Source organism: Hyperoodon ampullatus (genome assembly GCF_949752795.1).
Source record: "Hyperoodon ampullatus genome assembly, chromosome: 10".
Classification (NCBI taxonomy): domain Eukaryota; kingdom Metazoa; phylum Chordata; class Mammalia; order Artiodactyla; family Ziphiidae; genus Hyperoodon; species Hyperoodon ampullatus.
In genome coordinates, this window is record NC_136923.1 from 74,868,056 (window position 1) to 74,880,345 (window position 12,290).

The 12,290-nt window shown below is 47.0% G+C and overlaps 1 protein-coding gene across 1 annotated transcript; it reads right to left on the minus strand.

The window, feature by feature from the left end:
- Window positions 1-671: 671 nt before the first annotated feature.
- LOC307059653 (delta-aminolevulinic acid dehydratase-like) lies at window positions 672-1,746 on the minus strand. Its single transcript, XM_079713774.1, has one exon. The coding sequence runs from the start codon at window positions 1,729-1,731 to the stop codon at window positions 742-744; it is 990 nt and encodes a 329-aa protein (XP_079569900.1). The 5' UTR covers window positions 1,732-1,746; the 3' UTR covers window positions 672-741.
- Window positions 1,747-12,290: the final 10,544 nt, after the last annotated feature.

The following is a 12,290-nucleotide window of genomic DNA, read 5'->3' on the forward strand; positions in this document are numbered from 1 at the left end:
GGAGAAAAAGCCCTGTTAAATGCTGGCAGGTGCATGTCTTCTGGACGTCGGAGATGGCAATGTCTTCCTCCTCTGGAAAGGATGGAGTTAGCAGAAAGCAAGTCCTGAGTTTGAAGAAAAGATGCAGCAGGAGATAGAAAAGAGCTTCTGAGACATGCTTCCTCTCAGGTAAAACTTTGGTGGGGGACGTGGGGTTTATAGGAACTTTGGAGGGTTTGACTTGGGTGGGGAAATCTGCCTTTAGTATCCCATAAGGATTGTTCTATTGTGGGAAAGTTAGCTTCAATTATATGTCAACCACCATATGTCACCTGGGGAGATAAGGACCAGTAAATGATAAGAGCAGAGTATTCAGCAGAGAGCTTCTCCCTGACAGACTTAGGTGATGAAGACATGTGCCTACACAGGGCCAGGCATGTGGTGGGTCTCAGTAGATGCTGATTGGTTTAAATGATCTCTCCCCTTAAGCAAATTTTTACTGGGCCGGCATAGCACCAGGTCTGGGGGACTCTGATGAGTTGCCAAAGGCACCAGCCAATGACTGGCCATGCAAGTCAGGATAGGCTATGCTGTGCTGCAGTAACAAATGAGCCCTGAAATCTCAGTGTATTCACACCACAAAGGTTTGTTTCTTTTTTTTTTTTTTTTTCAGTTCTAAAAGCATCGTTTACTTTGGTTTTCACTTCTCCAAGGCTCAGGAATTAAAAAGTTCTAGTTCTTGGGTCTTGCACACTTTCTCCATTACTCCTTCAGCCACTGCAATAGCTGAGGCGTGTAGTAGGTGATGATGACGTCGGCACCTGCTCTGCGGAAGGCAGTCATGACCTCCAGTACAGCAGCTTTGAGATCAAACGCTCTGGCCTGGGCTCCATGCCACAGCATGGCAAACTCTCCAGAAATGTGGTACACGGCGAGAGGGAGCTCAGGGTGCTTGTTCTTTACCTCCCGCACGATGTCCAGGTAGGGCATTCCTGGCTTCACCATGAGCATGTCAGCTCCTTCCCGTACATCCCGGTTCACCACGCGGAGGGCCAGGCCTCGTGCTCCGGGCGGCAGCTGGTAGCAGCGGCGATCTCCAAAAGCTGGGCTCGACTGAGCTGCGTCCTGGAAAGGTCCATAGAAGCAGGAAGCGAATTTGGCACTATAGCTCATCACTGATACCCTGTTGCCAAATCCATGTGCCATCAGAGCCTCCTTGATGGCTTCCACGCGTCCGTCCATCATGTCCGACGGGGCCACCACCTGACATCCTGCCTTGGCATAGGCCAGCGCCACCTCTGCCAGCCGCTGGCGGCTCTCCTCAGCTTGGAACGACCCATTCTCACTCAGAAGCCCGCAGTGACCGTGGGAGGTGTAGGGGCACAGGCACACGTCGCAGGCCACCAGGAGGCCGGGGAAGTTCTTGCGCAGCAGACGGATGGCCTCGATAGTCGGGGAGTCCTCGGAGTCTGCCGCAGAGCCCCGCTCATCCTTGGGAACTCTGCTGGGGACGCCGAAGACTAGGACACAGCGCAGGCCCTCCTCCACCAGGGGCTTCAGCATCTCTTCCAGCCGGTTCACACCATACCTGGCCACTCCTGGGAGGCTGGCGATAGGCTGTTCGTCATCAGGAACATCCGTGACAAAGATGGGGTAGATGAGGCTGGAGGCACTGAGGCTGGTGGTGGTTGCCTGCCAGGTCCGAAGTAGTGGGTGGAAGTAGCCGCTGTGCAGGACCGACTGGGGCTGCATGGTGGGCAGGGGGGACACACGGCAGCCGGGTGGCTGGAACTGAGGGCTCTTGGGGGGTCTGCCTCGTGCTCAGCTCTGCCTCCCTAAGGAATCTGAGACGCAACTCCCGCCAGCGCTGCTGCGCGCTCTAGTCTCCCAGGGCCCACCAAAGGTTTGTTTCTTGCTCCATAATTTGGCCAAGGCAGATTGGCAGGGGTTCTGCTCCACAAAGTCATTAGAGATACTGGATATTAGATCCATCATTTTCAACAGGTGGCTTCCATGGTTGTGCCTGCAGGGGCAGAAAAGAGCAAGAGGGCTGTGCACTGGCTCTCAAATGCTCTGGCTCTGAAGTGACAGATTGCATCTCTGTTCACAGCTTATCTGTCAGAGTTAGTCTTGTGGTCCCATCTAATGGTGAGGGACTGGGAAGTAAGGGGGGGGCATGTGAGTATGTGGTGAAGAGAAAATGTCTCTGTCATTTCACCACTTCTTCTCTCAAAAGCCATTTTCTTCTCCTGTAGAAGGACTCTGAGGTGCCTTTTAGCTCTGGGATTCCAGGTCTCCATGGAATGTTATTCCACAAATATTTCTTAGGTATCTTATCTAAATGATGAACCTCCTCAGTGGTGTTTGATCCTCCCCATCAGAGCTGGAATTGACTTTTTTAAACAATCAAAAGTTATTTGACAATCCAATTTAAAAATGGGTAAAACATATGAACAGACAGCTCATCAAAGAAGATATATAGATGGCAAATAAGCCAATGAAAAGATGCTCAATGTCATTTGTCATGAAGAAAATGAAAATTAAAACAACAATGAAAAACCACTATATACTTTTTATTAATAGAATGGCTAAAATTTTTTTTAAATTGGCAATATCAATTGCTGGTGGGGATGTGGAGCAACAGGAACTCTCACTCATCACTGGTAGGAATGCAAAATGGTAAAGCCACATTGGAAAAGAGTTTGGAAGTTTCTCATAAAACTAAACATAGTTTTACCATAAGATCCAACAATTTCACTCCTAGGTATTTATTCAACTGATTTTAAAACTTATGTCCACACAAAACCCAGCACAGGAATATTTATAGCAGCAATTTACTTAGAATTGCCAAAAATATAATTGCCAAAGAACCAAGATGTCCTTTAATAGGTGAAGAGATAAACAAAGTGGTATATCCAAACAATTTAATACTACTTAGCAATAAAAAGAAAAGAGCTACCAAGCACACAAAGACAATCTCAAGTGCTTATTATGGATGAATGGATGAATCTCAAGTGCTTATTACTGAGTGAAAGAAGTCTTGAAAAGGTCCATACTATGTGATTTCATTTATGACATTAGGGAAAAGGCAAAACTGTAGAGATGGTAAACAGATCAGTGGTTGTCATGGGTTTGGGGTAGGAGGAGGGTTGAATAGGTAAAGCACAGAGAATTTTGTAGGGTGGTAGGACTATTCTGTGTGATAGTGAAATAGTGGATAAGTACTGTGATTGTCAAAGCCCATAGAAATTTACAGCACAAAGAGTGAGTCTTGGGCTTCCCTGGTGGCACAGTGGTTAAGAATCCGCCTGCCAATGCAGGGGACACGGGTTCGAGCCCTGGTCCGGGAAGATCTCACATGTCATGGAGCAACTAAGCCCATGCACCACAACTACTGAGCCTGTGCTCTAGAGCCCACAAGCCACAACTACTGAGGCTGCATGCCACAACTACTGAAGCCCGTGCACCTAGAGCCCATGCTCCGCAACAAGAGAAGCCACTGCAGTGAGAAGCCTGCACACCGCAACAAAGAGTAGCCCCCGCTCGCCACAACTAGAGAAAGCCCGCACACAGCAATGAAGACTCAACGCAGCCAAGAATAAGTAAGTAAGTAAATAAGTTAATTAATTAATTAATTAATTAATTAATTTTAAAAAAAGAGTGAGCCTTAACGTATGCAAATTTAAAAAAATCATTTAGGAGGCTGGGAGATCACAGGATAGAACACAGAATGTGAGAAAAGAATCTAACTGTATTACAAAAGTATAAAACCACCTCCTTGAATGGGATGGGAGGAAATGTACTAAGTAGCTCTGGGAATGAATGGAGTCTGTAAGACTAAAGACGAAGGGAGCTGCACATAGCACTGTACTCTAGTTGATAAAGTTGTTTCCCATGGAAATATGGGTTAACAATCTGAAGTAATATACATGGATACTGGAATTGAACATTTAAGTAAATGGTGGCAGATAGGAGCCAGTTTCCTCACTGTTGGAGTGAAAGGTTTCAGTAAGAGGAGGAGCCTAGAATGATCCATGTGGTAATGGATTAGATTTGGGGACATAAGTACAGACTCATGTCTAATTTAATACAGATACGGATGGTTACATAAGAAATACTTACAGAAATGTGTATTATACACATGAGTTAGTAAAGACATATATTTCCTTTCTCTGTCAGCTGGAGTGTCTATAAGCAACTACACCCCAGTAGTGATAAGCACACCTAGTGCTCAGATCTTGGTTTCTAATACCATTCTTCATTCGAAGAAACCAGGGCTCCCTGGAGAAAAGACTGAGTCTAGGACTGCGGCAGGAAATATACAAGATGAGCCCAGAGTATCTTACAGTGCCAGGAAGTAAGGAAGTGCTAAAAACAAAAACCAAACAAACAAACCAACCAAAAAAAACTCACAAGAGACAACTGAAAGAATTCCAGTGGCCAAAGATGGAACTTGAGAAATGAAATAAAGTAGTTTTGTACTATAACCCAAATATAAAATAAATTTCCATGAACCCATACCTGATATAAATAAATGATTAAATAAATCAATGGGGGAGAAGAGACAAAATTTCCTGTGCAGAAGAATTCCAAATATCCAGGATGTAGATACTTCACTCTCAAGGAGGTAGAACATATCTCCCTCCCCCTTAAGTGTAAGCTCTGCATAGTGACTTCCTTTCAAAGGGGACAGTATGGCAAGTGTGGGGTGAGGGGAAGCAGTAACTTTAGGATAGAAAAAGCTGATGAACACCACCTCAGCCATGTGATCAAAGTCAATATCAATGGTGATAAGTCGTGTTGATGGTATGTACCGTTGATATGATGTGAGGAAAATCGCACTTTATCTGTATTCTTCCTCCATAAACTCCTAACTCAAGGCTAATCATAAGAAAAACATCAGACAAATCCCAATTGAGGGATGGACATTCTACAGAATACCTGACCAGTAGGTCTCAAAACTGTCAAGGTCATTAAAAACAAGGAAATGAGGGAACTGTCACAGCCAAGAGAAGCCTAAGAAGCATGAAGACTAAATGTAATGTGGTATCCTGGTTAGTATCCTGGAAGTGGAAAAGGACATTAGTAAAAACTAAGGAAATCTGAATTTCCTTAGGAAATTAGGAAGCATCTACTTTAGTTAATAATAATATGTCAATGTTTCTTCATTAATTGTAACAAACATACCATACTAATTAAGATGTCTATTATAGAGGAACCTGGGTATGGAGTGTATGGGAACTCTGTATTATCTTTGCAATTTTTCTGGAAATCTAAAACTATTCTAAAGTAAAGGATTTGTTTTTAAAATGTTACTTGAAATCAAGTTGAAAAAAATAATGTGATGGATTAAACTGGGTAAAAAAAAGATTTGATTCTGATGTGATGAGTTTAATTGACTTTAAAAGGACTGTGAATAAAACTACAGAAAGCCACAGCTTTCTTTATCACAGCTGAAGAAAGGAAGGAAGTGGCTGGTGGCATTGAGACAGGTCAGGGGCAACCTGCTTTCTTTTTTTTCTTTTTGACTACATAATTTTTATTTGTTACTGCTCAAAAGAAAGGACTTTTTTTGTGTGTGCCTAAAGTTTTTATTTTTTTTACATCTTTATTGGAGTACAATTGCTTTACAATGGTGTGTTAGTTTCTGCTTTATAACAAAGTGAATCAGTTATACATATACATATGTTCCCATATCTCTTCGCTCTTGTGTCTCCCTCCCTCCCACCCTCCCTATCCCACCCCTCTAGGTGGTCACAAAGCACCGAGCTGATCTCCCTGTGCTACGCGGCTGCTTCCCACTAGCTATCTATTTTACGTTTGGTAGTGTATATACGTCCATGCCACTCTCTCACTTTGTCACAGCTTACCCTTCCCCCTCCGCATATCCTCAGATCCATTCTCAAGTAGGTCTGTGTCTTTATTCCTGTTTTACCCCTAGGCTCTTCATGACATTTTTTTTCTTAAATTCCATATATATGTGTTACCATACGGTATTTGTCTTTCTCTTTCTGACTTACTTCACTCTGTATGACAGACTCTAGGTCCATCCACCTCATTACAAATAGCTCAGTTTCATTTCTTTTTATGGCTGAGTAATATTCCATTGTATATATGTGCCACATCTTCTTTATCCATTCATCCGATGATGGACACTTAGGTTGCTTCCATGTCCTGGCTATTGTAAATAGAGCTGCAATGAACATTGTGATACATGACTCTTTTTGAATTTTGGTTTTCTCAGGGTATATGTCCAGTAGTGGGATTGCTGGGTCATATGGTAGTTCTGTTTGTAGTTTTTTAAGGAGCCTCCATACTGTTCTCCATAGTGGCTGTACCAATTCACATTCCCACCAGCAGTGCAAGAGTGTTCCCTTTTCTCCACACCCTCTCCAGCATTTATTGTTTCTAGATTTTTTGATGATGGCCATTCTGACTGGTGTGAGATGATATCTCATTGTAGTTTTGATTTGCATTTCTCTAATGATTAATGATGTTGAGCATTCTTTCATGTGTTTGTTGGCAGTCTGTATATCTTCTTTGGAGAAATGTCTATTTAGGTCTTCTGCCTATTTTTGGATTGGGTTTTTTGTTTTTTTGTTACTGAGCTACATGAGCTGCTTGTAAATTTTGGAGATTAATCCATCGATATGTATGTTCCTATTCCCATTTTCTTAATTGTTTTGGGTTTGTTATTATAGGTCTTTTCCTTCTCTTGTGTTTCTTGCCTAGAGAAGTTCCTTTAGCATTTGTTGTAAAGCTGGTTTGGTGGTGCTGAACTCTCTCAGCTTTTGCCTGTCTGTAAACGTTTTAATTTCTCCATCAAATCTGAATGAGATCCTTGCTGGGTAGAGTAATCTTGGTTGTAGGTTTTTCTCCTTCATCACTTTAAATATGTTCTGCCAGTCCCTTCTGGCTTGCAGAGTTTCTGCTGAAAGATCAGCTGTTAACATTATGGGGATTCCCTTGTGTGTTATTTGTTGTTTTTCCCTTGCTGCTTTTAATATGTTTTCTTTGTATTTAATTTTTGACAGTTTGATTAATATGTGTCTTGGTGTGTTTCTCCTTGGGCTTATCTGTGCTTCCTGGACTTGATTAACTATTTCCTTTCCCATATTAGGGTAGTTTTCAACTATAATCTCTTCAAATATTTTCTCAGTCCCTTTCTTATTCCCTTCTTCTTCTGGAACCCCTATAATTCGAATGTTGGTGTGTTTAATGTTGTCCCAGAGGTCTCTGAGACTGTCCTCAGTTCTTTTCATTCTTTTTTCTTTATTCAGCTCTACAGTAGTTATTTCCACTATTTTATCTTCCAGGTCACTTATCCATCCTTCTGCCTCAGTTATTCTGCTATTGATCCCTTCTAGAGTATTTTTAATTTCATTTATTGTGTTGTTCATCGTTGCTTGTTTCATCTTTAGTTCTTCTAGGTCCTTGTTAAATGTTTCTTGCATTTTCTCCATTCTATTTCCAAGATTTTGGATCATCTTTACTATCATTACTCTGGATTCTTTTTCAGGTAGACTGCCTATTTCCTCTTCATTTGTTACATCTGGTGGGTTTTTATCTTGCTCTTTCATCTGCTGTGTGTTTTTCTGTCTTCTCATTTTGTTTATCTTACTGTGTTTGGGGTCTTCTTTTTGCAGGCTGCAAGTTCGTAGTTCCCATTGTTTTTGGTGTCTGTCCCCGGTGGCTAAAGTTGGTTCAGTGGGTTTAGACTTCCTGGTGGAGGGGACTAGTGCCTGTGTTCTGGTAGATGAGGCTGGATCTTGTCTTTCTGGTGGGCAGGTCCACATCTGGTGGTGTGTTTTGGAGTGTCTGTGGACTTATTATGATTTTAGGCAGCCTCTCTGCTAATGGGTGGGGTTGTGTTCCTGTCTTGCTAGTTGTTTGGCATAGGGTGTCCAGCACTGTAGCTTGCTGGTCGTTGAGTGAAGCTGGGTGTTGGTGTTGAGATGGATACCTCTGGGAGATTTTCGCCGTTTGATGTTACATGGAGCTGGGAGGTCCCTTGTGGACCAGTGTTCTGAGGTTGGCTCTCCCACCTCAGAGGCACAGCACTGACTCCTGGCTGCAGCACCAAGAGCCTTTCATCCACACGGTGTCACCTGAGCAGGCAGCAAATCCACAGCCATTCTTTCCTTCTTAGTTTTCACATTATGGGCCACGTCCTGTAGTGGTTGCACAAAGGAGACATCAAGGCTGTGTAACCATGCTTCCTGCTCTTGTGAGGAGCATCAGTCTCTCTGCTCGAGTTGGAAGGTCTCCTGCAGAGGCAGGGGGTGGCTGTGGCGCACCGTGGGGACAAAGACACTGGCAGCAGAAGTTCTGGGAAGTACTCCTTGGCGTGAGCCCTCTCATAGTCTCAACCTGCTTTTTTTAATCTTTTCTGTTGTGCCCTTGTTGATTCAAAGAAATAAAATGTAAAACAAAAGCAAAACCAAAACGCACTGAACAAGCAGCATGATCAGAATAACTGCACCCTTCTGAGGTAAACTTTTTGAATGATAACCTCATGCATGTGTGTAAGTTCCAGTATTCTTTTATGAAAACCAGCACCCCCCAACCCGCCGACCCCTTCAGACCCCACATAATCAAGGACATGTTGCTCCTTGTTCCCTGGGGTGTGCAGGAGAACAGGCAAGGTAGTGCCGTGGACAGAACACGGGTGTCAGAGCCCCGTCGCACTCACCAGCTGTGATTCTGGAGATAACCCAAGCTCCCTCAGCCTCTGTTCCCTCATCACCATAATGGGGGCCTGAAATTGCCACTTTGCGGGTGGTGGAAAATTGGAGAGGATGTATGTGAGCTAATAAGGCCGGCGTCGGGCACGTCAAAGGCCTTCCATGAATGGTGGTCACTATTAGCAGAGGAGCTTCGGGGCAAGCAGATTAATCCAGATGACCTGGATTGGACTGTGTAGGCAACAGGAGGGAAAAGGTCTTGTTGACCAAGCTGCCCAGGAAGGCCTGTTCTGCAGGTGCTCAGCGCGTGGATGGGCAGGAAAGGACAAGGGGTGAACTTCAGGCGCGAGAATCACAGGAGCAAACACAGGAGGTGGATGGAGAGGCAGCCCTCAAGCAGGGGAGGAGAGGGAGGCCTGGAGGGGCCAGGGAGCGGGCCCAGGGGTGGGCAGGGCCTCCATACCCTGGTAGGAAATCCCTGTAGTGTTTACCAGCCTAAGTGACCTCTTGGGTAACGCTGGTACCTTTTGAAAAAATAAATGGTAGGTGATGGCACTTCTGGAGAAAGAGAATCGACCAAGGCTCGAACCTGCACCAGGGCAGAGAGGGGCCCCAGTGAGTCTTCAGCAGTGCTTCTCTTGGGGAGGTCTAAATGGTCACGGCCACCATTAGGGCCTTTGCCCTCCAGGGCGGCCTGTTCCCTGAGTCTACCTGAGGCCTTGAGCCTCATGTGGTCCAGTCCACTCACCGAATGGGGAGGGACACAAAGACTGCGCCTGCACTCTCAGACTGAGCAGAAGGAGGGAAGGGACTGAGGACAGGAGCCGTGTCTCCACATTTAGGCTGGAGGCTGCTGTGGGCAGTGGCTGGTTCTTTCCCATATGCTGGGGGCTCCTTGGGGGCTAGGTTGAGTCTTCTCCTCAGTTTCTCCCTCAGGATCCTGCATAGAGATCTACCCCAATGCATTCTTGAGATTTGGGGCCAAAGCTCCTGCTTACTTAAAAAAGTGTCCTCCACAAACTAGATCAAAGGGCAAGCATTAAAATTAAATAAAGAGGGGATTTTGCTATTCTTCAACTTTCCATAATTTCAAAACACGTCATTCTGGCCTTTGAGAAGAAACCTCCCCTGGCCCAATGCTAGGTCTTGGGGTTGGGTGGCAGCAGGAAGTGCCAGGGATCTAGGTCTTGACAAAATAAATCCCTCTCCCAACCACCTTGGCTGGCAGAGCTGAGGCGGCCCACGTGGTAGAGTTTTCCTGGGGCCGCCAGGCTGAGGCCATCATAAATAGTTTAACTGTGTTTACGTAGCAGTAACATGCGTGTTACTGTTCACAGCGATCGCATTCCAGAGGGCAATCGTGGGTGATTTACCTTGCAGAGCACAGCCCCCAGTCCCTATGGTGGGTGGGTGGCCTCTGGGGCCCAGCTCCGCTCTCCCAGGAGGACTGTTTTTAAAGAGCTGCTCCTACCTTGCCATGCCCTACCACGTGTGTGTTCCAGATCTGGGGATTCCTTAGCAGCCTTCCCAGGGCCCTTTGAGGAGTCCGAGGCAGCTGTCAGAGGCGAGGGCCTCTGAAGCCTTGGGCCATACCCTCCCCTCCTCTCGCCTCTCCAGTCAGGCATCCGGTGTTTGGAACTTGCCCATCTCGTTCATGGAGATGGATGGACACAGGTTCCCACCCTGTTCTCAGTGCTGGCCCTGGTACCCACAGCAGCAGCAGCCCCCAGCCAAGATACTAACAACAGCTAACCTTTGTGGAGCCTAATGAAGTACCATTTTTCAAGCCTTATAGCTCAAAGGAAGTGCTGTCATGAGCCCTTTTTACAGACAACAAAACCGAGGTAAGGAGAGTTTACATAACTTGCTCAAGGATGCACAGTGTGTAAGGGGCAGAGTCAGACTCATCCAGGAAGCCTGCACTCCCAGCCACCACACTTTTCTACCTCTCTCGTGCCATGAGCACTGCCCGCAAGGGTCTGGCTCCTGGATGGGGCAGGGTGGTCGATGGGGAGATGGAGTGCAGGAAGCAGAGGATTGCTGGGTATCTGTGCACACTCCCACTGACACGTGCCATGTGCATGCAGGTGCATGCATGTCTCCCACACAAACATGTACATATGCATGGGTCCCCACCTACACATGTGCACCTCCTATATGTATTTTTATAAACACCTTCACACATACACAAGCGCATGCATACACATCTATACCTTTACCCTCTGTAAATGAGTCCACCTTATGTGTATATGTCCCCCACATGTGCGTTCTTACCCAGACCCACATAAATGCAGACGTGTACACCAACACTTGTGTGTGGAGTGTGTCCCACCACTCTGCAAACCAAGAGCTTCCTTCCTTTCCCTCACCTCCAAGCTACGTGTCAGCTCTAGCACAAATGAGGCAGAATTGAATCTTCTCTCAATATCTCCTGTGTTCACTCAACCAGTATTTCCTGAGTACCCACTGTGCACAGGGCCTTATGGCAGGGACTGGGGTGGAAGACACAAACTGGGGCTCAGCCCAGCCTCTCAGGGGCACCATATTCAGGTCAGAGGAGGGCCACCAGCCAGTGGTGGCCTGTCATCCCTGTTGCCGAGAGCCAGCCTGGGGGATGCAGGCTCAAAGTGGGCTCCAAGTTCCTCTCTGGTGACAACGTACGTGCCTCTGGAGGCCAAGCTGCCTGTCTGATTCTGGGCACCCACAGGACCCTGGGCTTTCCTGCAGGCTTGAGGTCTGCACGTGTCCCATCTGGGGACTCTGGATGCCTCTGGCAGGGCCTGGGACCTCTCCCCAACATGCTTACAGTGAAAGCGCAACACAGCCAAGCTGTGTGAGTCACCAGGCAGGCCACACCCGGAACGCCTGCTTGCCTGCTGTCCCTGCAGTGTGCTGGCTTGCCTTTGTCCACGCAGCTTCCAAAAGGGTCCATGGCACGAGTCTTCCTGATGCCCGGCCCCTCTGCCAGCCCTGCCATGCCCTGCACTGTGGGTTACACGGGCTCCTCCCTGGCAATGAGGGGCCAGAGCTTTTACTCTATGTCTATTACCCAAGTGCCATGCCAAGGCGAAGCCTGAGCTGGGAGCCAAGCAAACAACCTGCTGGCCAGGACTGGCTGGATGGTTGACCCAAAGGGCCCATACTTATGAGGGTCCCAGACTGGTTTAAGGTCTGCTCTTGCCATCTTGAAATTCTTAGTAGTTTTGAACAAGGCCCCCCAAAATGATGTAGCCTGGCCTGCCACTGGCTGAGGCTTTCTGTGGATGAGTTAGCAACCCTTTCCTGCCCCCTCCCACCTACCCCCCAGCCCACTGCCCACCTCCCCCAGCCTTCCTGCCACTCCTGCATGCCCCCAGCTGCCCTGCCACTGCCAGCTCTGCCTCCTGCCCCGGGCTGGCCCCGACCGCTGAGATGTGGGCGGCTGTGGTTTCCCGGCACCCACAGCGCGGCCGCAGTGTTTGAAGATGAACTTCAGCGGTGTCCTCAGACTGTGTTCCTTCTGTCGCCCAGCCTGTGGTCACCCTGGCCGGCTCCCGCCCCACGGTCGCTTGCCTGCCTGCTGCCACCCAGACCATGAAAAGCGGAGGAGGGGGGCCCCCGGCCAGTACTCAGCTTCTGGTTCACTAT